The sequence below is a fragment of the Ruditapes philippinarum genome, unplaced genomic scaffold (assembly GCF_026571515.1).
Source record: "Ruditapes philippinarum isolate M1 unplaced genomic scaffold, ASM2657151v2 ctg2705_1_1_1_1, whole genome shotgun sequence".
NCBI classification, from domain to species: domain Eukaryota; kingdom Metazoa; phylum Mollusca; class Bivalvia; order Venerida; family Veneridae; genus Ruditapes; species Ruditapes philippinarum.
In genome coordinates this window covers 52,397-80,237 of record NW_026865715.1, presented here as the reverse complement: position 1 = coordinate 80,237, position 27,841 = coordinate 52,397, and the positions used below count along the sequence as shown (strand labels likewise).

Sequence of the window (27,841 nt, the reverse complement as noted above, 5' to 3'; positions counted from 1 at the left end):
TATATTATCCAAATGGCTAATAAATTGAATAACAACAATATAAGACAGCCATGGCTTTCCATACAAACAACTCAAATGATATATATATCTTACCAATTTTATAAGAAGGTAGTATATAATGCACGAAATAAACGTGCAGTACACATTGAATAATGTTCAATACAGTAAAGACTTTAACCTACCACAAATTTGTTATTTTGTGATCTCCAATTATATTTTTTTGTCTAATAGATATAGATGACTGCCAATCCCTACCATGTCATAACAATGGTAACTGTACAGACGCTGTCAATGATTATCATTGTACCTGTAATGTTGGATTCACAGGTCGAACATGTGAAACTGGTAAAATATAATTTATCAGTATTATTTCAATCGTACTAAATTTATTTCGCAGTGATATGAGAAGCTGCAAAATGTATGCATTAAACGTTTGTTTGTACCTTCAAATTAGCTTGACAAAAAAAAACACTTGCCGAGTTCCGGATAACGTTAATTATGACAAATGTCAAGTAACTTGGATTTGTACTTATTCACTGACAATAATGACATTTTAACATATTGAATAAACCGTTTTGTGAGGAAAGCTGTTCGATGATTTTTTGATCTCCAATTATATTTTTTCTTACAGATATAGATGACTGCCAATCCCTACCATGTCATAACAATGGTAACTGTACAGACGCTGTCAATGATTATCATTGTACCTGTAATGTTGGATTCACAGGTCGAACATGTGAAACTGGTAAAATATAATTTAAAATGAAAATATTCACTGCAAATTTATTTTAATTGCAATCTAATGTAGAATAATATCATACTTTTCAAGCATAGGCAATTTAATTATCATTAGTAGTATTATGTCAGACATACTGGTCATTATAGAAGTTGATCTTCTTAAAAATCTCATAGAAAATTACATAGAGGAAATTTGTTTGTTTTGCATGTAAGATTGAAATATATTTCACTGAGTGAACACCAGATGCAACATTTTCACAAGAGGAGCCACGAGTGAAAATATAATAAGTGGTGTTCACGAATGAACTATATTTCAATCTTATATTGTAAACAAATAAATCTTCTTTTTATTTCATGCTTTTTTTTTTTTTAGTGATTTTAAGATTTTTTTTTCTGATTTTGCCGCGCAACGTCGCGCATTCTTTTAGACGTCATCAATCATGACGTCACATAATCAGTTTTGAAATATAATTCTGTTAAATTTCTCTAATTTTGTTAAATTTTTAAGATGATGTATGATGACACCGACTTTCTTTTCCTAAAGAAGCAACATTTACGTATGACGGCATTTATTTTTGTCTGTTATTTCATTAATTTATGATATATTTATCATCCGCATTCAGATATAGTCCGGCTACAGAGAAAATTATATTTTATAAATTTCACTAGTGGTTTATCAGAATATAATCATCTGTTATATTACAGTAAAACACTGGAAAGCATGAAATGAAATCTCACAAAGTTTGATTCTCCTGTTTTTATATGCCCGAAAAAATTCGGACATGTTATGTTACACCCCCGGCGTCCGTCCGTATGTCTGTCCGTTCACACTATAAGGACAGTTATTATGAGGCTATAGGGACAATAGGTAACTGTTCTTTCTCTTTAAGGTGACAACAGACACTTTCCGTGGTACTCACATAAATGTCATTTAAACCAACTTATTTTAGTAATAATTGTTATTTATTTAATCTTTGTGCATTAAATGTCGTTGATCATCATAAAAAATAACATATTTGAAAAAAATGCCTTGTAAATGATTGATTTTTAATAAAAATCCTAAAATTTTAAATCGTCATATCAAAGGCATTTTTTTATTTTTTTGTCATTAAACTTTTGGAAAATAAACATACTTATAATATCTGGGGAACCATGTCTCAAATTTTTTCTATCTTTTCTCAAAAAAATATTACGTAACGTCAAACATTTTATGCGACTTTTGCTTTAAACCGCATGTTAATTGCTTGATTATTAAAAAAGTTATGCCGATTCAAAGTTAGTCCGACCCGCATCAAACGAAGTGTCATAAATCGGCTGTTCTCTCTCGGACCCCTACGTTTCACGCTAAATAATTGCATAATACACAACTATCGCACCAGAGAGGGTCACAAGTTGCGGTAACATACTCTAACAACATTTTATGACACAGTGACATCTGACCAATTAAAAAGTTGCTGATTAATATCAGTTTATAACAGAAATTTCTTCAAATCTTAACGTGATTTAATGTCCGTCTGGTATCGGTCGCACATGTCACGTGACTTTCGGTAAAATTTGAGGGACTCCGTGGGGGGAAATGGAACGTATTTGCGCACCGCTAGCGGGGTATTTAATTGTTTCACTTTTGAAGTTTATTATTATTATTATTATTATCAGCATTTCAGCATTATTATTATATTATACCAGTGTCACTCTGTGTATTCGTGAATGAAATTCCGTTAAAATATAAATCAAAATAACAAAAAAAAATGAGCTTCTGACGGTCTTTTAAAGTCCATGGTAGATGTACAAATAAGAACGGGATATTATATATTTTTTCCTCCAAATTGATATAAATCTTAGACAACCTAAAATGGTTTAGAAATTTGTCAGAGACACCTTACCACAAGTCATATAGGCGTTCACATTAAAAATGTTGTCTGTTTTTGTTGACATTGTTAGAAAATGAGGTTGAATGTAAAGCAAGCCATTGAATCCGTACAAAGTCCATAAACTCAATGTAATATCTATCAGATTAACGAGACAGACAAATTATTTTCACACATTATAGATATTTAAGCAACTATATTTTTAATCAACCCCGTGGTCGTGCGATTTGCCGCTATGCTTAATTATTTCATCGTCGGATACCCACGATTGATAATCATGTCACATAACATGCAATAAATGTTAATATGGTTCGGCCGTGGGTATCCGACGATAGCTTATTTATGTTTCATACATTATGTTACGTACATTGGCCGACAATTTTTTTTTTATAAAAAAGGCTAAAAAAAAAGGTAGACGATATTCGGTATTTGTACGATACATGAATTACGAGTAGTATGGACCACTATGGACCGGTAATTCACGCATATATGGAACTATCGATTTCCCTCATTGTTGCCTCAACAGGGGGCGGAGCGTTATCGATAATTGACAGGTTACGCGAATAGCAGATAAAAATGGTACAGGTACCGTTTTAAAACGTTTAAAAACACAATTTTTGGACTAACTGCTCCCAAAATTAAATCACAAATGTGTTCAGAAAAGATGGATAAATCTACTAAGCAAAAAATCTCATTTTAGGTATTTTCAGTGATAATTGTCTCCGTTGTCACCTTAATGTTATTCAGTTCGTAATGCTTTTATGTGGCTATTTTCTTTTATGTGGCTAAAAAGAACAATAAAGAGAACAATAAAGAAGCCACATTATTACTCTCCTGTTAGAACTTCCGTCCGTCCGTTAGCAATTTTGTTTCTGGAGCATTACTTAAGTTCCATTTGGCCAACACAATTAAAAATTTACATAGAGGATATTTGTTTAGTTCAGTGTAAGATAGGAATATATTTCACCGAGTGAGCACCAAAAGGTATATTTCACGAGTGGCGCAGCCACGAGTGAAATATGAACTTTTGGTGTTCACAAGGTGAAATATATTTCGATCTTACACTAAACTAAACAAATTTTCTTTTTATTATATGCAAAGAAATGTTTTAACAATACATTAAACCTAATACTGAATGAAAAGCGCGCCAAATAATAATACAACGTGACGTCATTTACGACGCTGGTATGTCACTGAAACAACGTATGGGGCTTAAATCCAAAACAGTGAAATTATCAAAGTGGTAATTTCACTGTTTGAAACAGTGAAATTACCAGTTTTATATCACTGATATATTTCTATAAACCACCGAAAAGCATGTAATAAAGGATGATTGTCCATATTGGGTAGAAGACCCCTGGGTCACAATTCAAAGGTCAAGGTCACTATTACCTTAACCGGAGCATAACTTTAGCTTTATTTTGGCCCACAGTGTTCAAAACTTCATAGGATGATTGTCCATATTAGGTAGAAGACTCCTATTGATTTTGGGGTCACAAGGTCAAGGTCACTATTACTTTAAAACTGAAAACAATTTCCAGAACATAGCTTCAGTTCCATTTGGCCCACAGTGTTCAAACTTCATAGGATGATTGTCCATATTGGGTTGAGCACCCCAATTGATTTTGGGGTCACAAGGTCAAAGTTCAAGGTCACTATTATCTTAAAACTGAAAACAGTTTCCGGAGCATAACTAAAGCTCCAGAAATATATGTAATATAATTTTATGGACTTGGTCGTCCGCAACTTTTAGCAGGTTTCGGGTCCAGTCTGTATCTTTTTAAGCAGTTGAAGGTAACTAAAACTACTTGGCAGAAATGTAAACCATTGTATAATTCACGTCTTAAAAGTATTTTCATCCAATCCTCAACGTGCAGAGCATATATATTTAGCTTTATAAAAGTAGAATAATTTTGAAAAAATCATGAACATCATGTGAATGTATGTTGGGGTGTTTATATTACTAATGTAAAGGGAGGTTTTAAAAAGGGAAAATTATTTGTAAGCATATCATTTTGATGTTTTATTATCTTAGGCATGGCACTTGTAATTTATGCTTTTGAATTTCTGGTATATTATTATTTGTAAGTTTCATTAATCTTTTATCATTTTATTGTTTACATTACATATTATCTTGTAAATTATTAATATATTATCTATTGTAAGTACCTATGTTGATTTGATAATGAAAAATCCCTTATTTAATCTGCTTTTAAGACAATTGTATTTATTGTGTACCGTCCGGTTAGAGTGTTGGGTTGCACAAAATCTTATCTACGATCATTCGCACTGTACATCTGCTTTGGCATGTACAGAAGTTACCAGTTTCTTGCGAAAGTGAAGGTAACTAGGACTGGTAAATTGCTTGACAGACTGCCCAGGAACGATGCTATAGATGAACTGTGCTCTGGAAAATTCAATGTGACTTATTTTCATGATCTGGAGTGAAAGCTACCAAAACCACCACAAATGGTTGTATCAAATCTAAAAAAAGTGGCATAATTACTGTTAAAGAGTTTCTTTTTTGACTTGTAAAATATATACAATCGTCATACATATATAAACAATTTTATAATACATACTAAAATAAATCACAAGATCAGATCTAAACATGTCCCTTTCAAATCAACATAGAGAATGAATTAATAAAATGTTGTATCTACTATATCTAAGGTATTTCTATGAGACATCGCATCTCTTATATATACAAGGATAAATTATACGAATTAATACGGATAAGTATACTTCTACTGTTTGATTTCAGCATATCAGTGAATTTAAGCATACTAGGTCTAGTATTATAGTATGCTTTTATATATATTTTTTCTTATATCAATATATCGTAACAAGGACATATTAACATGAAATGGTATTCATCTTCTAATTCATGTATATAACAATTTAAACAATATATTTCATTTCTAACAGTTATATCCGTACGATATCGACCAGTTTTTACATGTAATGAATGCGAAGATATTCTATTTGATCCTTAAAGTATTGGGTATTGGGTGTTATAACGAAATATTTTTCATACTCTCATTTGATATAAATAAAGCAACAATTGTTGATTTTCCTTTTCTAAATCTAAACTGTGCATCTGACAAAACACAATATAGTATTAATCTTTTGTTTAAAATAGATGTGAATAGTTATGATAGACAGCAAATAAACTTTTTTCTTCTATAATTATTACTTATTAGCACCATTTTGTCACCTGTTTTATACAACGGAATTATAACACCTTCAAACCAAGTATCTGAGAAATACCCGCTATCAAGTACATTATTAAAAAAACACAATTGTGCGAGGTTAAAATATCAATATATTCAATAAAATATTCATTTAACAGGAAGTCAAGATTTTAAAGTTTTGATTGCTTCCAAAATTTCATCCACAGTAATACATTTTATCTTAAACATCAGCCGCTCCATCTCATTTTCCAAAATTGCCTGAAGATTCTTCAGACTCAATGCTACTTGTTTGAAATATATCACTCCCTAGTTCTGAGATATACTTATAAAATCCATCTAATGACATTTTCAACATGCATGATTTGGATTAAAATTTTCTTGCATCGAGCTTGTGTTTGATTACTCGTGTTTTTGACTTTTTGACATTTTTACGCAAAAGGAACATGGATTTTTATATATACTCGTATAAGCATGAAATATATTTTGAAGTTGTAATAGATCTCTGATACCACATCAGTATTTCAATTTAAATATATTTACATATATTTTCTTCTTTTTTTGTATATTTTCCTAAAAATGGAGTTGGCGGGTAAGTAAATCGAAAGGTATAAAAGTATTTGCCTAATGTATATAATCGAAGCACAGAAGGCGCTGATTTTGTTTGGGTCTCAGAATGTCAGAAAGGTGAAGGTTGTGAGATTATAAACCAATATATTTTTGTGTAGTGCCAGCAATGCTGTTTTCAGTGTTATAACTGTAGGAAATTGGCTATAAGGCTATTTGCAACACTGATATTCAATTCAATGTTTATTTGGATTAAGCAATTAAAAAGAAACAAAAAAACAAACAAAAAAACATGAGTTGCCTTAACTGGGATTTGAACCACAGACCTCTCGCTTCTTAAATAAGTAACCCCTGGACCACGGGAAAGTTATAAAGCAAACCACATTATTCTTAATTAGGGTTTGTAATCCTTATTAAAAACCTGTTGTTTGACACTGATGTAAGTAATAATGAAGCTTAATATAAGCATGTATATCTATGAAACAAATTAGCAACACTCTTCTCAAATGTATATATTTCACTACTCTGTGTAATACGCGCTGAAGTGTGGTATGTTTACGTTGATTAGATTATCGGGTGCTTAATCGTTATAGTTGTAGGAATTGATTATCGATCGTCGACTGCCTCAATTCGTCCCTGTACTAGCTTCATTTTTCAGAAAGTCTAAATAAAAAAATGTTCATTAAGGCAATAACAATAATCCTAAGCTTTACGGAAAAAGCCAAAGAATTTTTATTGATTAAAATGATATTCATTAGCGTAACAAAATTATTTGAATATATAATTTGCGGAAATTTTAAAGAATTACACAATATTAGAAATCTTCGGCCAATAGGGAACTATTTTTTCTTCCCTGAGAAGGTTTGAAAATTGATGCCCCGTCAATTGACAATCTTTACGCAGTGATCTCCCTTTAATTTTTCGGCGTTAGTGTACTCTTAAAGGGAAGTAACTGCTTCGAGATGTTCGTGACGGACTCCTTGCTTATTTTGCAAATAAGCATATAAGAGTTTGAAATTTCGCTATCATTTTTTGTTTGGTCTGACTGCCCAAACAGATAAAAACAAATTGGTTTATAATCTCACAAACTTCACCTTTCTGAAACAAATTCAGCTCCTTCTGTGCTTTGATTTCTTCCCTGAGAAGGTTTGAAAATTAATGCGCCTGTCATTTGACAATCTTTATGCAGTGATCTCCCTTTAATTTTTCGGCGTAAATGTACTCATAAAGGAAGGTGACTGCTTCGAGGAGTTCGTGACGGACTACTTGCAGATTTTGTAAATTAGCATATCAGGGCCAGAAATTTAATTACCATTATTTGTTTGGTCTGACGACCCAAACAAATAATAAAACCGACACCTGTTTAAGATTCCTAAAAAAACTGCTAACACATTAATTTATGTTAAATCTATTACGCCGAACCTTTATATGAAGAAAGCAGAAGTGACACCATGCTACAGGGGATTGGGGTAAATGTTCGCCTTCAAACTTCTTTATACAGGGCGGGATATGTCTGCCCTTCAAATGTTTAAAGGCGGGGGACAAATGTTTTCCCTTTCAAAAATACGAGAGGGCAATTGTCCGCCTCAGCAAAAGGGAGCAGATTGGCAAACGGCCAGAGCCACTGTCCATTTGGTGACAAATGTCTTAGAAATAGTCATTTACAATTTTAGTTACCTTATTATTACTATGGAAACAACTTGATACTTGGAGCTTTATTGACAAAAGAAGAGAATTGAAGCAAAAGAAGAAAAATACAAGATCTGAAAGGCTGATTGCAAAATACACCAATGATTACTCTGAGAGCAACAAAGAAACCAAACGGAAATTAAGGAAAGACAAAAAGAGAATATATTGAAACAAAGGCAAATGAAGCAGATGAGGCAGCAAGAAAAGGACAACAGGGGGAAATTTTCCGAATATCAAAAGAACTATCTGGAAAGATTAATAGTGACACCTCCATTGTAAAAGATAAAAATGGAAATAAGATAGCTTTAGAAGAAAACAACTTGAAAGATGGGCAGAACACCTTAAAGAAGTTCTCAACAGACCAGTCCAAGAAACACTACCAGAAATAAATGAGACATTTGGTAAAACCTTCGATATTGATATATATCCTCCAAAAATGGCTGAAATACTAAAAGCCATAAAAAGTGTTAAAAACAACAAATATGCTTGGATTGATAACATTACTGCAGAAATGCTAAAATCTGATCCTAAGTTAATAGCTGAAAAACTTAAAGAGCTTTTAGAAAAGATTGGTGCAAATGCCTGATTATAACACTTCCAAAAAAGGAGATAAGGCAGAATGTAACAACTGGCGGATCATAAACTTGTTATCTGTGAAATCTTCTGTAAGATTATATGTATGAGACTCAATAGACGAAAATATCAGAAATGAGCAGACAGGCTTCAGACCTGGAGTGCGTTGCATGATTACATTTTCACTCTTAGAAACATTATGTAGCAATGCAATGAGTGGAACGGTAAGGCCATATAAATTACATTGATTTTGAGAAGGTCTTTGATAGCATCCATCGAGAGAGCCTAAGGAAGATACTTTCAGCCTATGGATGCCAAGAAAAACTTGTCCTAGTAATAAAATGTTTTCATAACAACTTCTCATGCAGTGTGCTACATAACAACAATATATTAAACTGGTTTAACATTTCAAGTGGGGGTACGCCATGTCACCGATGCTTTTCCTAGTTGCAATAGGCTGGGTCATGAGAAAAATAACAGGAAATAAACGTAGAGGAATATGATGGACACTAAAAATAAATTCTGGAAGATATTGACTTTGCAGATGACATAGCTCTTATGTCCTCAACATCAAACCACATAAGAAAACAAATGACCTATATGTTAATGCAAGGCAGGTTGGATTAAACATAAACAAAAGGAAAACTAAGACAATGCAACTTCATCCTTCACCACCGTTAATAAAACTAGTAAACGAGGATTTAGAAGAAGTAAATGACTTTACCTACCTTGGCAGCATTATAAACAAGACAAATGTAACAGAAAAAGACATATCCATCAGGCTACGAAAGGCTAGAACTGTTTTTTTATCAACTAAAAAAAATATCGAGATCCAGCAGCATCAGAAAAAGAACCAAAGTACGACTGTACCAAAGTAACATCTTGTCAGTTCTTTTGTATGGCTCAGAACGCTTGAAGCTTACACAGAAAGACAGCCAGAGAATGAAAGGGTTTCACTCCACTTGCCTAAGAAAAATTTGTAAAATATACTGGCCAAGGAGAATATAAAACAGTGATCTTTTTTAAAGAATGGAATGGCCAGCAATCTATTATCGCCACCATCAAGCAAAGACAATATAAACGGCTAGGCAATGTAATAAGAAGGGAGCAAATCTCCATCACAACTTCGAACATTGAAGTGCACTAGAAGTGCACATGTCGTGCACACCAAGTGCACTTTATGTAACCTTTAATGTAAAATGAGAAATGAGCCAATACTTTTGGAGATTTATGACATAACACAAATTGTTAATAAAGAAAACAACAAGATAGAAATGGATTCGGGCTGTAAGACGAAAACAGTCGCAGTACACAATCCTGAGAATGAATTAATTTTAAAGCATTATTCAGCAAACGAAGACAATCGGCTGTTCAAACACACATTTTTCTTTTCATGTACAATGAAAATAAATATGACACATATTCGTACTAGACTAGTTGCAAGAATTGGAATGAAGTATTGCATATTTCTTTGGTTTATCATTAATTATTTTAAACTGCTTAATAACATGTAAAAAATATTTAGTTAACACCTATTTGTTTGTGTTGTTTTTCTTTTTGTTATTGTTGTTTTCCCCTAGGCATCGCATCTGCCCTAATAACACACTTTCACCTGGCTAGACATGCAGAGTGTGACCCGTAGTAGCAATCTTACACATGACTTATATTGACAATTCAATCATTACAAACATAGGTAGAATATAGAAGACCAACAAAGACCTATTTCTTATACTGTACAATTCAGTTCTAGGCATCCGTACAGATACTTTTCTTTAAGATTTTACTATAAATTTTCTAAATCTAGATTTCCACCTCTGACATTTATTCTTTTCTATATTTGATATACACATTGTTCTTTATTATTCTTTTCTGTATTGCTTATTATACGCATTTTTCTTAATTATTAGCTGGGAATTATATTATGTTACCTTATGTAATCTCATGATTAAAGTTGTCCTCTGTGATATTGCATGCCGTTCATCATTGTGACTTTGTATGTTTTATTTATATAATCATTTTTGCTCTTGTATTTGTTTATTTTCAAGCTGAGCTGAAATCAATAGACAAAGCAAAACAGAAACGATAAACGAAACGAAACGGTTTTTCCATGTTAAACAGGTGTAAGTCAGACTATTCTCCCATATAACTTCTTGAGGGAAATTACTTTCTCTTTAAAAGCAAACAAAAAAAACCAGACAGATAAATTCAAATGACGAATATTGAACTAAAAATGAGCAATCACTTAAACATAAATCTTCTTTTTGTAGTCTATCACACACAGAGCACATGCATCTTTAAGAAAAACTCTAAATTAATCTGCTAGTAAACAGAAGTATCACATACTCCATCGATACAACATATCGAATAGATGGTCTCTTAGATTTACACTTAATTTATGCTCCTTTTTTATTAAGAATAACTTTCTTTCTCATGCAAAACAGGCAATTAGATTTTTAAGGCATGTATGTAACTAAAATTTAGCAAGGACTTCTGATAAACTCTATGACACAAATAACACAAATAAATGTCAGGTACCATAGTTGATAATAACGTTGCATAAGTAAGACAATAAATACCGATAATAATTATATAATTAAAATGAAACACTGCTTTCTTTCCAAGATTAATCCAAAGGACACATAATTAATGTTCAAAGAAAGGATAAAAGAAAGAAAAAGTTGTCTCCTCTGGGGTTTGAACCCGAGCCCCTCAGTTTCATTGCAGCTGACAGTAGTTCTAGGTTATTTGAATACTCTTCAAAGTAGAGGTAATGCATAAGGTGGGTCATACCTTAACATACATCAGTTTTCGAAACAGTACTGAGGGTATTCAGTTGCAACATTAAACATGTCTTGGGATCATAAATGAAGCTCATTATCTAAGGCCCATAAACCGTTAAATAGTATTTTGCTGAATTATGACCGTTTGTGAACTTAAAAAATTCTTGGTGTACAACATAAATCTTCCAAAAAAAAAAAAACAACAACAAAAATCAGGTCTTCATGACCTGTTTAGAGATAATTTTCTCAATGCTTTAAACTCTGACATGACGTTTTACTGTTGATTACCCTTTGTGACAACATTAAACGCAATCTCAAGATCTACTTTCTTACATATAGAAATGGAACGTATATGTTTCGCCTTCACTGTGATTCGGATTTCCCGAATAAGCTAATTTTAACCATGCAATCCAGATGGACATTAGACGAAGTATCAACATGTCTTTTTTCGTGGAAGTTAAACAAATTGTTGATTTTTTGTTAGAAAAAAATGTTAGAAGTCATTTTGACAAATTACCTGGATATAATAGACTCAATTTGTAATGGGCATAATTGTTTTGCAAGTTTACCTGCCGGCTAAATCGACGACACCCTGTTTGTTCTCGAAATCGTAAATGTTATCTACTCAGAATTGGTTTTCCAGCGGCTAAATCAGAAACCGCATCGCTTTCAAAATTATGAAAGCTCGCCAATGCTTGGTTGTTTTTAAAGATCACGAGAAGATGACAACTTCTTTGGTGGTAGTCAGATCCTGACGCGTAACGTTATTTAGGAGCTGATGAATCCGTCCGTATCTTTTTGACCAGTATTATCACTTTTAGAATTGAACGTTACCGATACATTCTAAATTACATGATAGGAATATCCGTTGGTCATGTGGATTATTGATTAATGATATAAATGTCAAGGTTTTTGGATGTGTTTCACTGACCATTTTGGATGACCTTATGTCATTTTAACATATTGAATAAAACGTTTTGTGAGAAAAGCTGTTCACTGATTTTTGATCTCCAATTATATTTTTTCTTACAGATAAAGATGACTGCCAATCCCTACCATGTCATAACAACGGTAACTGTACAGACGCTGTCAATGATTATCATTGTACTTGTAATGTTGGATTCACAGGTCGAACTTGTGAAACTGGTAAAATATAATATATCAGCATTATATCAGTCCTACAAAAAGTAGTTTCGTTGTGATATGAGAAGCTGCAAAATGTACGCTTAATCAAATTATTTGATGTAGAAAACGATGCATTTTGATACTTTGAGTTAACGACTATAATAATCTTTATGATTGTATTAATCAAAATACATTAAATTTATTTAGATATCTTAAATCTCTTTTTATATATAATTGTGCAGACAAGTAAAATGATGACATTAAAAAGGTTGTCGATCAATCTTGATTTAATTTCTCTCTATAATTTTATTATCAGCACACAGCTTTAAGATAAATTTATCCAAGAATTAAAATTCGCTGTACATGAATTAATTATGATCTTGATGTTAACAAAATTTGAACTTTTTAACAGTTATGTTTCTCATTTTATATATGCTGTGTATGCAAATGATTATACGCTATGCAGTTCTTGTGTCTATGATGAGAAGGAAAATAGAGTCCTGTAGTGTTATGGTATCACTGGTGTGTGTGTTTTTTTAAAATTATTATTATTATTATTATTATTATTAATTATTTATCTAATTTTATTTATAAATTTTTTTACTGTCTTAAACTTTATTGTCAGAAATGACCGATCAAGTTTCGTATCTAGAAAATAGAAAGATGTACATGATCATTGGAGTATCCATAGGAACAGTTTTCATAGCCATCATCATCGCATCAGTTGTTGTTGTTGTAAAGAAGAAACGTAATTCTGGCCCAAGAATAAACGGTGAGTTGGTTTTATTTTATCTTTGTTCCAATTTCAGAGTTATTTTATTAGGTCGGTACGACAGTTTCATCTTCTCGCGATTAATATAAGTATTAATTATAACTCATTTTTCCCTAATATGATGATTGAAAAGAATTAAGCTAAATCTAATGAAATATATTTTATGAAAGCTACAAAAAGTTTCTATAAACTTATGGTCTCAAACGAGTTGTAACATAGAATGTCTCTATTATTAAACTTACCTGAATATTGTGCGTAAACATAAAATGTTCGTTCCAAAATATTGTTCTGCTGTGTTTAGTAAAGTATAAATCATTTAATTATTCTTTATGCATATTGTGGAAAATGGAGTTGATAAAACTAAAGCAATAGTTTTTATTTGTTTGGGTCGTCAGACCAAACAAATAATGGTAGCGAAATTTCAGAGTCTAATGTTGTTAATTGCAAATGCCGAAAGTAGTCCACTTTTTCGAAGCGGTTACTTCCCTTTTGTATGTACACTAAAGCCGAAAAATTCAGGTGAAAACACTGCGTAAAGATGGTCAAAGACAGGCGCATCAATTTTCAAGCAAAGTAATTCCCGAATGGTCGAAGATTTCTAATATTGTTTTATTGTATTTTCTGATCGAAAATAACTAAATACAAAGCGGACATTCAATCTCTGACACAGAAGTTTACGACAAACCTAACAACAAGTAGTTCTCAAAACAGCTTAAAACTAGCAATTTAAAAGAAAGAAATATTTTATTTTGTTACAAGTATCCAACAAATTACAACGCATTTAAAGTTAAACAATAGCGTTGGCTTATAAAATTGTCAATAAATGCACAATCACAAATTACGCGGATGAATATGATTTTATCAATGAAAATACTATTTATTGCCGAATACTACACAAACCGAGTAGTGGAATATATAGATTCTACATGTCGGACTGTTTGTGCGAGAGGATTTTCGCTAAAATATTTACTTCAATTTTAAACAACAGGTTTACCCTGAACAAAATACCTCGAAATTAATAAGGATTACAAACCCGAAATGCTAATGGAATTTCTAAATTTAGAATGACTTGATATTATTCAGACTTTCTGTGTAAAACTTCTCCGTGGTGCAGTGGTAACGCGTTCCCTTAGTGAGTGAGAGGTCTCGAGTTCGAATCACAGTCGAGGAAACTTTTTTTTTTTGTTAAATTCTTTTTTAAGTGTTTTTGTTAAGGAAGTAGCCATGATATGCAAGGATAAAGTGTGACTGTCGTAAAAAATGAACATAAATGATTTTTTGATGCAACTCTAGTTATGCAGAATTCCGTATGTATCAAACTCTGGTGCCTTGCAAAATGAATTATAATACATAAAAATAAACCTATACAGGAAAATGCATACAGATATACAGTACGATTTAGATTGCAAAGATCAGAAAATACCACAGAACTTGCAGCCCTTTGATTCTTTATAAATATAAATGCTTATAGTAAGCTCCAGGATTATTTACATCTGTGTTAAACAACAGTTAAAGTCGTTACAAGCCCTAATTTAGAATAATATGGTTTTCTTCAGCCCGTTCACATATAAATTCACCGTGGCTGAAGGGGTTTCGGGCTCGCTTAGAAAGCGAGACGTCTGGAGTTCAAATCCCAGTAAAGGTTACTCATTTTTTTCATATTGTTAAAGTCAAATAAACATTGGATTGAATATCAGTGTTGCAATTAGTCTTATAGCCAATTTACTACAATTAAAACGCTGGAAAGCATTGGTGGCACTATACATATAATCTCACAACCTGCACCTTTCTTACATTCTGAGACCCAAACAAATTCAGCGCCTTCTGTGCTTTGATTAGAATATGTGGTGGGTTGTTATCTAATGAAGAATTAGTGTACATGCATAATGTTGAAAAACTCGAAATTTTTAGCATCATTAATAAACTTTGATTTGTTTTAATTACGCGGATACGTTTGCTTTAAATCAGGAACAGATAATAGGAAAAGCTTTAAAAGCATTCAAATTTTGATTTCCTACTTATAAATTGCCAAAAACAATATCTGAATCCCAAAATATTATGTCAGCTGTTAAATGCGTTTGTCTGATCCATTATTTGTAATGCATCGGAAATAGTAAGTCAATAGAAATTGAAAGACTCCATCTTAAATTTTGTAAAAGAATACTAAATATTTCACTAAATACATGCAATTGCAGCAGTTTATGGTGAGATAGCCCGTAATCTTTTATACATTACAAGACATTTACGGGTAGTAAAGTTTTGTCTTATATTATTGCAAACAGACAATATCGTTCTTAAAGAAATTGATGATATATCTAATGATGACTGTATAAATGATAAGAAAAAATGGCTTTCAAGATTATTATTAAAGATTTATTTTCGTCGTATGGTTTTATGTACTATGGCAGAATGGCAGAATCAAGAGGTTTTATTTAGTAAATTGTTTTTATTAGACTTCAAGCAGCGTTTAATTGATTCCTTTGTAATAACTGGCATGCTAACATTGCGTATAGTCATGTTTTGTTATTATACAAGGATGTTAAATGTGTTCCGGTATTAAAAATATCTGGATATATTACCTAGCAGTCTTAAGGCCTCAACAGACGGTAGGATTTAGCTGTACAACACTAATTAGAGAAAAGATGTACAATTTTCAAAGCAATACAACACGTGTATTCAGACCGTAATTCTGCATCGTAGGAATCATCTCAGGTTTCCCTAAAAAGGTTCCCTCCCGATTGATCCCTTACATACTTTACTCACTAAATATATTTTTCTCCATGAGTAATGATTAAAACACCTCCATTTTTTTAATTGTTATTTTTTTAATGTGCAGCCTGACCGAGACTCAAACCTCGGACCCTCGGAATACCGTTATCGGTTCTACTGACTGAGCTATCCGGCACCTCCCCTGATTAGAGAACAGTTCAATACCGTGACATAATCATTTTCGGAACAATTTGGGATTCGAACATACCACAACTTGAAGAGTTTTTCAACATCATTTTTACCCCATCTTTCTACTACTTTGACCTTTTAGCCCTAATTGTTCTGGAATTTCACAAGATTTTCAAAATAGATCATGTCCTATCCCTTACACCTAGACTTAAGGTATACGAATTCAAGAAATGGTAGCCTTCACACATTAAGATTTGCTTGTTTATCTTAGTTTTAATTGGTGTTGTACTTCAAAGTCCTACCGTCTGTTGAGGCCATTAGGAATAAAATTATCAGCACATCCATTACTTACATGTACACAATCTGGTCGTTATGGTTCATATAGGACTTGTTATATACGAGAAGCGTTTGAATGAGAATATCCGTTAAACATAGTTGAATTCACGGTTAATCCTCAGAGTAACATTGCGAAGATAAATACTACGAATTGCATAATGTCTAATTGTTAAAGAAATATAGATTACATTTTGCTTTGTTAATATTTTGATATGATTTTTGTGAATAGAATTATAAATTTAGCAATAAAAACATACATGTATGCTTTGCTATGATTTGAATATGATATGATTATGGAATGTGACTTATATTTGATATATTTGATTGATTGTATTGTGTATGTGAACAAGTATGAAATAAAGTTTCTGTTGTTATCCCCCGCCGAAAATTTTCGGCGGAGGATATAGTAATAGTCTCCGTCCGTCCGTCCGTCCGTCCGTCCGACCTTCCGTCCGTCCGTCCTTCCGTCCGAAATTTTTGTCCGGAGCATATCTCTAAAAGTATTTGAGTTATCAACTTGAAACTTCATAGGTGGATAGACCTCATTGAGGAGGAGTGCAGTGCACAAGAATGATAACTCTACCTTGCATGATTTTTGAGTTATTGCCCTTTGTTATTTTTCAAAATTGATTTTTGTCCAGAGCATAACTCCAAAAGCCTATGAGATATTAACATGAAACTTCATAGGTGCATAGATCTCACTCAGGAGGTGTGCAGTGCACAAGAATGATAACTCTTCCTTTCATATTTTTTGAGTTATTGCCCCTTTGTTTATTTTCATACCTAATTTTTTCACCTGAGTGGAGCATAACTCAAAAAAGTGTTTGAGATTATCAACATGAAATGTCATAGAAGGATAGATCTTATTGAGGAGAAATGTTGTGCGCAAGAATGATAACTCTTCCCTATACAATTTTTGAGTTATTGCCCTTTGTTGTTTTTTTCATGCTATTTTGTCCAGAGCTTATCTGAAAAAAGTATTTGAGGTATCATCTTGAAACTTCATAGGTGGATGGATTCTCATTGAGGAGGAGTGCAGTGCTAAAGAATGATAACTCTGCCCTGCATTATTTTTGAGTTATTGCCCTTTGTTATTTTTCAAAATTAATTTTTGTCCAAGAGCATAACTCAAAAAGCCTTTGAGATATCAAAATCAAACTTCACAGGTGCATAGATCTCACTCAGGAGGTGTGCACTGCACAAGAATGATAACTGTACCTTTTATAATTTTTGAGTTATTGCCCTTTGTTATTTTTCATACTTAATTTTTCAATTCAATTTTTTTCTCAAAAAGTATTTTGAGGTATCAACTTGAAACTTCATAGGTGGATAGATTTTACTGAGAGGATGCAGCACACAAGGATGATAACCTACCCTGCATTATTTTTCAGTTATTGCCCTTTGTTATTTTCAGCCATCAGTATTCACATAGGTTTCAAATCTGTAATCACTATAGCCATCAGTTTTCATTACCAAAAGACCTCTTAAAATGGAATTATTCTGCTCTACTACATATACATTCTTCCAATGAGCAAACACATTCGGCGGGGGATGGCCATGTTGACATGGCTCTTGTTATTTTAGCAATGATGCTGTGTATACACTATTCTCTCTTAATGAGTTATACAAACATATTTCTTTTATACAGGAATTTATTAATTACTCTTCCAAACTTCAGACAATAATTCTATTAACTACATAGAGCAGATCTTATGGAGTTATTACATTGCTGAGAACGAAACCGAATTATGTTTAAATTGAATAAGTATGATTCTAAACAATGTATGATAAAATCTTTTTTTCGCAGCACCAATTCCTATGAAGAAAACACATACAATTTTATGATGACACACAGATTCAACAGTATTGATATCTAAGATATACTGACTGATTACAATAAATATTTGATATGAAACTTTTGGACTCGGAAAATGAAAACGATGCTAGAATAGTGCAAAATAAATTGTATATGTATTTATGATTGAGAAAATGAAAAAGAAGCTAAACGGAGTAGAATATGATGCGGATATTTTGGACTCGGGGAATTGAAAACGAGACTAAGTTTATAAGACTGAATCAAAAAAGATTTATATTGGAAAATCACGTGTGCCAATTCTGAAATTAACTGATTACATTGATAAAGAGTCACATAAAAAGCTTTAAAACCTTTATTCGAATCCATCATTGAGATTGGTAAAGGATAAGTAAATACCAACATGAGAGTGACTGGAAGGAGGGAACCGGATTTTCCAGTGCTCTAACAAACAAAATGATCGATTATAATACTTATCCGAACATAAGAAATTAAATATATAGAGGATATTCAAGTTTTTTCTATAAATACATGATTTATTTTCATGGAGTGGTATGAAAATAAATATTTCATGAGTGGCGGTAGCCACGAGTGAAATATGATAATTTTCATGCCACAAGATGAAAATAAATCATGTATTTATAGAAAAAACTTGAATTTTCTGTTTATTATATACATATTTCTCTTTTTTTGCGATAAAATTTGAAAGACTTTCCCTTTAATTTTGTGTACTGGCAGAATTTAAAAGAAAGTAGTTCCGCAAGACACCAGTGAAAATACGGAAAATATGTTTCACTGCAGTGAAAAATAAATTTTTACAGTGAAAATACGGAAAATGAAAATACACATTTTATTTCATCAATATTTCTCAATATTTCATTTATAAGTATGTAATAAATCAGATATACATATTTTGTTTCACGCTGATGTTAAAGGGACTTCATTGAGGGATTTTTAACATGACTTTACTAGAAATATTTTTCCGAGATTTGTGAACTTTATGATATATGTCTGAACCTACAACATGTGTACAAATTTTCAGATCATTCAAAAATTTTCAATAGCATTTATAATGTGCAAATTGATCCGAAATGAAAGTTTGCAACTTTTTATTTTACTCAAATTGGGCTAAGAATTATTTTACTCTCTATTTTCAATTTGAATCTGGGTATACGTGTTTTTTATTATTTGCGGATTTTTAAATTTTAATTGCTTCACTTGATGTATATAAAACTTGGTATTTTGTGTTTTCATGTTTTTTTTGTCCTCAGTGGAGCTGCTTTTCCATTTCACATCTGTATATAGAATATCGTGTTGACAAACGATTAATCGTTGAAAAAATACATTCTGTGCCGGCTTTGCAAGTCGATTTTACCAAAAACTTGATGAAATAAATCTACATCATATTCATATATAGTCAATGTAATTGAATAACAATGGAACAGGTAAAATATACCGTCACATTTGAAACTGTACTATTGTAGCACAATTGTTCATTGCGTAGGCTGGACCAAATGTTAAAATGAACCGATATCTATCATATACACAAATGTACTTATAAATGAAAAAATGGGAAATATTGATGAAATAAATCTATATCAAATTCATATAGGAGTCAATGTAATTGAATAACAATGGAACAGGTCAAAAATACCGTCAATTTTTAAAATTTACTATTTTAGCAAAGTTGTTCGACCAAAAAGTACCGATATCTATTATATATTTATAAATGAAACATTGAGAAATATTGATGAAATAAAATGCGGATTATTTTTAATTTTTCGTTTATTCACTGTATCAATTAGTTTTTTTACTGCAGTGAAACATATTTTCCGTATTTTCACTGGTATTTTGCCCGACTACTTTTTTGTCAGTTCAGGCGTTACACAAAGTTAAAGGGGGAGTCTGTTGAATTGTAGGGTCAATAAGGGGACAAGTTTTGCAATAAACAGAAACTTCTTTATTATTATTTTATCTGATGGTATGAAAATTATCCCATTTCACTCGCATGAAATATTTATTTTAATACCACTCGATGAAAATAAATCCTGTTTTCATAAAGAAAAACTTAGATAATCCTCTATAAATGTTAAAAATAAAACAAAATATAATTATTACCTTTGAAATGTTACTATAAACCATGAAATCAATTGCAAGTTGATGGATCATCAAAAAGAAAACTAAGAAAAAATAGTTTCATCTCATATTAACAGTAAAAATGTCCACTCCATTGATTTCATTTGTCCTGACAACAAATTTCTTTAAAATGTAACAGTTGTTTCAATTATTTATGTAACAAATAAATATATAAATTTATTATCTAAAAAATGAGTGTTGAAATGTCAAAGGATTCGGACTCGAACTCGATAAATAATGTTAATTGTCTGAAATGTTGTCTTGCTGTCAGGTTATTTGACAGTTTCACAGCTGTATGTTGTGATCAAACAGTTCACAGTTCATATCGAATAATTCATATTTAAGTGCTGTATTTTTATTCACTTTGTATGTTATAACAGACTTTGCAAAAGAATAAATTCCGTCAATCAATAAAGTGTAAATGTTTCTATTCAATGTTTAAACGGGAAACGCTTGTTCATTGACCAACAAACAAATGCAGATTAATCATCCCAACATTACTGCATTTAAGTAACAGTAATTGGCTTTCTTTTTTCTTTATTTCTAGACACTCAAGCAGATAATGGACCCGGACAAGAATTGGAAAGGTACATAAGTTATCATTTGTCAACATGTAATGCTTATTATAATATGATTTATTGATTATGATATAAATTTGCCTATTACGTATGAAATGATGACACGTAAAATAAAAAACAGGTACCTTTTTATTTTCGTTTTTTTTTCACGCTATATATTTTCCTTGCTTTTATACTTTTAAAACCAACATTTATAGTTCGTAACATCTAAAATCCCGCTCTGTTTGGGAACTCACGACCAGTATCTTACAGTTAAACTCAACACTGTAGACATCTAATTAGAAGAATCGATTCCCTGGCCCCGTGTTCACAAAGATTTAAGGATCAGGATCAAGATCAGGATCAAATTTAAAAACCCTAATATTCTTCATTGTGTATCCTCATAGATAAATATCTAATTATAAATTTGATAAAACTGGACCTGAAATAGCAAGCATATGAAAATTTAGAATAAATTAATTGTTAATTTTGCAAGATATGGGCATTTTACAGTTGATCCAAATATTGATCCTGATCCTAAAATTGATCCTTATTTTGATCCAAATATTTTTGTATTTGTTTTGTTATTTGTTGATTTTATCCCAAAATATTTTGTTTTCTTTGCAAATCAGCATATTTTTACAATTTGAATATTTACAATATAATTCAACAAAACACAAATAATTTTAGTAACATTAAACAATGAAAATAAAATCAGGATCACTTGATCCTCGAGAAGAAGTGATCATAAGACATTAAGTAGAAATTATGTGCTATTATATTTCAACATACTAGGTTTAAAATAAACACTTTGTTTTGATGAAAGATAACTTATTGAAAGTGATATTTGAAATTACTCTTGGGAGTTGTTTTGTATAATTAATTCATCATATTTAGATTTATCATATTTAGATTTATTTCATATACAATGTCAAAGAGCCAGTATCACGGAAACAAGTACCACACCTTGACATAACAGATAGATACATGTATATGAATCTAAAGACATCTATGTTGATTTGTTTTAGCTACTTTCCTATTAATTGTAAAAATGAAGTTAAGAAATTAAAATAAAGATATTTATAAACATTTTTTATGTACTTTATGTAGAGGAGGAAATCGAATGAGTACGAGTCAGTTGTATGTAAACGTTGTAGAAATAGAAGGGAGATGGTCAAATACTGACACGGGTGGAACTGGTGATGGATACTATTCAATAATTGATCATCCCAGCAGGCACGACAATAACATTTACGACAAAATAGAATAGTTATATTTACGAACGACATTTCATATATAATTGGCTTATGAAGTGTACAAACAAAAAGAATTTGATAAATACATGTACACATCATGCATTGTTTGCCATGATTTAATAATTTGATTAGTTTAACTTCATTCTTATCATAGACCTAGTAAGTACAAAGTCATAGATATGGCTTTGTCAAACAACAAATTAGTTCTGAACAATCTTAGCAAATGTATTTATTTAGCCAATATTAAAGGAAATGATTTATTGAATTCATATCTTAGACTATATCAATGTTCATTATACTGTAAGACACTTTCTTGGTGAAAAATTACTGTTATGCAATAGCTAATGTCATACTTATTAGAGCTTATTTTCCATATTGTACAAACTGAAACATTCATTATACTATTACATTTCAGTACCAACCGTGACAACCGTGACTTTAAATGTATTACTAGTTGATGTATAACGAGATACATGTATATGTATAAGTCAAATAAAACTTTCTCTTCTTTTTCTTCCTATTCTTCTTCAATGTAACTTGTATGATAAGGTAAAACGAAGGTTTTAATTAGTTTTAAAATGGGTGAACGTCAATGTAAGCTACATTTTTGCATTTTATTTTCACTTTATGAATGTTCAATGATATATTCTTGACACTCAATGCACTATATGTCTTTTGTCATTTGCATCTAGTTGATAGGGTGTAATTATTCAAGACTCTTATTGTCGTTATTATTCTTGTTTTCTTTAGTTTGTTTAGCTTGGTATGGTTCAATGTCCTTTTTAATTGTGTTTTTTCTTAGGTGATTGGCTCTTTCAGACGAAAGTTGACCAAGAAAATATTTTGATTAAATACATATATGTCGCGAACCGTCCTAATTAGTAATGTCCTACCTTTATAAATACAACATGATCATATTGTAGAGGTCATTGGAGAGGTAATTAGACCTATCCACAGTGTTGAGAATGATTGCTGGCAGCATCCATTTTTGCGTATCAAATTGAAACTAATGCATCGCATTTTAAGCATTAAATAATAAGAATCAGTCTACAAAAATTGGTTTGCTCATGCTTTAGGGAGAGCTAAAATATAAGTTGTCCTACTTTGAAAAATCATCAATATCAATATGCTATAGATTAATTTCTACGTTAACAAAATGGGTATTTTCTGAGCTACAAGAAATAATTGTTATGTCATTGTTATGCAATCATTGCTATCACTTCTTTTTGTATTGAAAATTTAGAAATAACATAATTTTGCATGTTAACCAGTTTTACTTCGGCCGAGTATCTTTTTTAAAGATACTTCTTGTTTTACTCATTCGGTTGTAAACTAGGTAAATTAGGTCATTAACAGTCCAGGTCATTGGCACTGCTTAGATATGTTTTAGATATGATCATTCCTTATCACACAACCGTAGAATCAGCTTTCCCAGGCATGCTTGTTCTAATTATGGACATGTCGCGCAACAAGAGTTCTCAAACTTAAAGTACTTTCTTTTAGCCTTTCACCATCTTCAAAAATATCAGATTTTATTAATGAAATTTCTTACTGCTTTGTCTATATACAGGTAACATGTACTTGGTTGAAATGTTGAGCTATTTAAGTTTATTTTTCTGCTATTAACAAGTTTACAGAATAGTTACTCAAAAGTAAGTGTATCAATGTCATGCACCAAAATAAAAAACAAATATATTTATATTTTGTAAGTTTATGCTGCACTAATTTGCACTGTTTTTGATTCAAAATTGAAATCTTTTGAATGATTTCCTTAACGGCGAATGACTACAGAAGAAGTCAATCAAAAGTTCAGACTTCAATTTTGAATCGAAAACAAGTTCATCGATGGTTGGGTTTTTAAGTGGAGCTTGAATACTGAAACAAAAAAGAATTTATAAGCTTCGAACCCAATCCTTTTTCAACAATTCACGTTTGTATTGTGTACAGTATTACAGGTATTTTCTGTATATATTTTGCGAATTTGTATGTTGCACTGTTGAACAAATGTTATGTTATTAGGTAAACACACGAGTCCACTTTTACATATAACGCTAGCTGCAAACGCAAATGAAAGGATATATAAGCTGAAAATTTTGTTGGGGTTCTTTGAGTTTATTGGAGTTGAATAGATGTTGTTGTTGAGTTGAGTTGTTGTAGTTTAAGTGTTTTAGTTGTTTTAAGACTTTTGCTGGTATAAAATTACAATGCATTATTTAATTTTAGTTGATTTTATTATCATGCTTTCTCTGGACTTAATATATACAAGCAAAGAGTTCTAAATACATTTCAGCAAAAACATGTTTAGACAGATCAAAGAGTGATGAAAATATACAGAGTAAACATGTATATTTATTTATTATTGTACTTACGTTTGTGCGCCATTTTGAATCATGTGCTTGAGTAACAATATCACCAAGAATATTATATGACCTAGTAAACCGTGTATGGAAATTTTGCTGCTTTTTAACATCGGAATACCTAACCTCACCTGAACATTAAACTCGAAAGTTCTGGCATGTTTAGGATGATCAGAAGATATAAAAATATATATAAAATAGAACACTAAATTTGAAATTAGGCCACGGTGCGTCTCGTCTCGAGTCATGGTCCGCCCTGTCCCAAAATATGATCCGCCCTGTCCAGAGGTATGGTCCGCCTTGGTACCGTCCGACCTGTCTCACGGTCCGCCTCGTCCCAGGGCCGAAAAAGGGTGTTACAGTATACATAGATAGATAGATTATTCCTTATCTGAGAGACTGGCGGAAATAGCCGATATTATGCTATTGTTCGCATATGCAATTCGACTAATAAGAAGTTTACTTAATTTGAACAATTAATTAATCTTCAACAGCTGTAAAAAGACCTCTCGCATTCTTCTTTTTAAAGAAGCAAACATGTTTAATTAATACTGGAGGAATATTAATCTCTATCTCGATTTTTTGTCAACTATAATGCCATCACGCCTTTATTTTTGTTTAGAAATTCATATTTTATTAAACTTTGAATTAACTTTCGACAATGCAATATATTTCTAGAAGAATATCTTTGATATACTGGTGAAAATACTGATATAATTTAAGGTAAACATTCTTGTCTGTCATAATCAAACATGTGTGAGTTCATTTAGTGTTTCAGTTTCATTGGGTAATAGTTGTACATGAAGCGTATAAATGTCTAATTCCTTATTAGATGTTATGTAGTATATTTTGTTAACCGGATTGTACATTTAATATCTTAGATTACAATAACATGTATTTTGAAGGTTAATTATATAACCAATTTTATTCTAGTACAGATAAATCTGACAGAAACTTTAGAAAGTTTTTTAAGGAGGAACAACGTATAATTTTATCTAGACCAAATTTGACTTCAAAGACAAGTTAGAAAACTAACACACCTGCACATGAAAATATTGTAATTACAACGGAAGAGGAAGATGATTACATAAAAATGTATTGGTTTTTAAAGCGGAGTTTAACTCGGCTTTTGAAAGCATAAACAAAGTCAGACATCGCTGTATTCCAACTGTTGCAAAAACAGTTCAACATTCCATTGACATAAAGAGAGCAAATATAAAGTGATAAATTCTAGTTTTAGTCAGTTTATTTTACTTTAATTATGAAGTGCAATCGTTACCATCTAGTTTAAATTCAATTTTACTCTTGATAAACAGAGGTTTGCATCTGAGAAAACTTTTATTTAAATTAAGAATAAACCTTTGAGATAGACAAAATGGTCATGTTTATGTTACAATTTAATCTTTTGATATTTTTTTGTTTAAAAACCAATTCTGTGCTTCATAGATTTATAAAAAAAAAATCATCGTGATAGCTTAGAACTTCAATGATATGATGTTTTTTTAGGTTACCATTAAATAGTTTACTTTGCTTGTTTCGTGTTTATCATATTATATTCCAGAATAGTATTAATGTGATATCGTAACAATAATATTATTCATAACAGAACTTTAATCATAATTATGCTTTTATTAAATTGATCTCATTAAGAAACTTTTCATATGTTTTATATACCACAACTTGTTTGTTTTGTGTTAATTCTAAAATATTAGAGTATTGTTCTTTGTAAACATTGGCATGTTAATCGGCTCCTTTAGAATTTCGCACTATATTAACGTAATGATATGTTATTTTCTAGTTTACAATGTTGTTACATAATAACATCATGCTTATTGTCCAACTAAATGGTCAATCTTCAAACAGTGATAACAAAAAGTCCTATATTCATTAACGAGAATAAGTGAAATGTTCAAAAATGAAAACATTAGCAAAATACAGTAATGTTTTAGAAGTTTTTCCTGCAGTTACACGAAACCTGCCAGATATTGTTATAGATACGGTTTATATACAAGCGTCTCATAATTTGTATTTTAGATAATGGTTGATACAGAAAAATATTAGATCTAGCTTAGAGGTCTCATTATTGAGACAAAGCTTAATTTTTATGTTATGTGTTATAATCAATTAGTGTAGGACGTTTCGTTTTAATTTGTGAATAAAAAGGTTTCTTTAAAAATAAAATATAATAATTTGTTTTTTAATTTTGTTTCTATTCCCACCTGAACACAAGTTTTCTGACATAGTATCGAAGTAATTATGAGATAAGAGAAGGAAACAAAATGATAAGTCTACATTATTGTTAGATCCACATATTTAGTATAAGTAACGCCCACTTACCTCAAAGATCTTTCAATGATTTTATTATACATCAGCTTCCCAATTGTAGCAACGTTAGTCACATGCTGCTGTCGGAGAAGTTCTTTAACATCTGCCAGAGTAACATTTTCCTGAGTCTAATATAAGGCGTTGTATGATTTAGGTTTTAAACTACTGTCTACCAACACCAAAACAAGGTATAAATTTTTTTAAATGGAACTAAACGGTGCGATTTGGACCATGAAGTGTGTATATTATCCCAGTACGTTTATCAGTCTACATGTAACTTGACTTAGAATTCCCAAGACGTCACAAGTATAGACCTTTTATCGACGCGGTCGTTGCTATGAAAAATCGACTGGAAGTAGTATTTCCCCGCACATGCGCAATCTGCGTAGGGCACAAAAAGCATAGTCTTACATAGAAATATAGAAGAAGTTCATAGACAATTCTGAGTTAGTTTAAGGTAAAAGGTAGAAAATTATATAAATTAGCTTTAAACAAAATAAAAAAGATTCCTTTATAGCTTTGTTGCCAATATTGCCATAAAAAAAGGAAATTGTTTAAGAATTCCCCCTTACGATTGGCCCGCTTACGGTCACAGACCTAACATTGAGTTTTATTTTAAGAAAATGTGGAATTATATCTTTTATTCAAATGGGGGGTAACTAACTTGTTGTTGAAATAGTTCATAAAAGCATTAAAAAAAGTTTATGTCATATGAAATCGAGATTAATTAGCAGTCTAAAAATAGTCAGATAAGGCCCGGTGCATTTTTATTGTTCAGTTTACCTGATTTTATTATTTATTTGACTGTGATGCAAAACAGATAATTTTAAGTCACATGATTATATTTTAAATAGTTAAAT

At 31.3% G+C, this 27,841-nt stretch overlaps 1 protein-coding gene across 1 annotated transcript in view; it reads left to right on the top strand.

Annotated features, from left to right (window-relative positions):
- Window positions 1-25,308, top strand: part of LOC132730064 (low-density lipoprotein receptor-related protein 4-like) — a gene marked incomplete at its 5' end in the record, with an annotated part of 40,814 nt that extends 15,506 nt beyond the window's left edge. Inside the window, 6 exons of the mRNA XM_060715915.1 lie at window positions 232-345; window positions 632-745; window positions 12,439-12,552; window positions 13,157-13,303; window positions 21,034-21,073; window positions 22,154-25,308. Coding sequence (XP_060571898.1) covers window positions 232-345; window positions 632-745; window positions 12,439-12,552; window positions 13,157-13,303; window positions 21,034-21,073; window positions 22,154-22,313 — 689 coding nt within the window. The remainder of the gene's footprint in view (window positions 1-231; window positions 346-631; window positions 746-12,438; window positions 12,553-13,156; window positions 13,304-21,033; window positions 21,074-22,153) is intronic.
- Window positions 25,309-27,841: the final 2,533 nt, after the last annotated feature.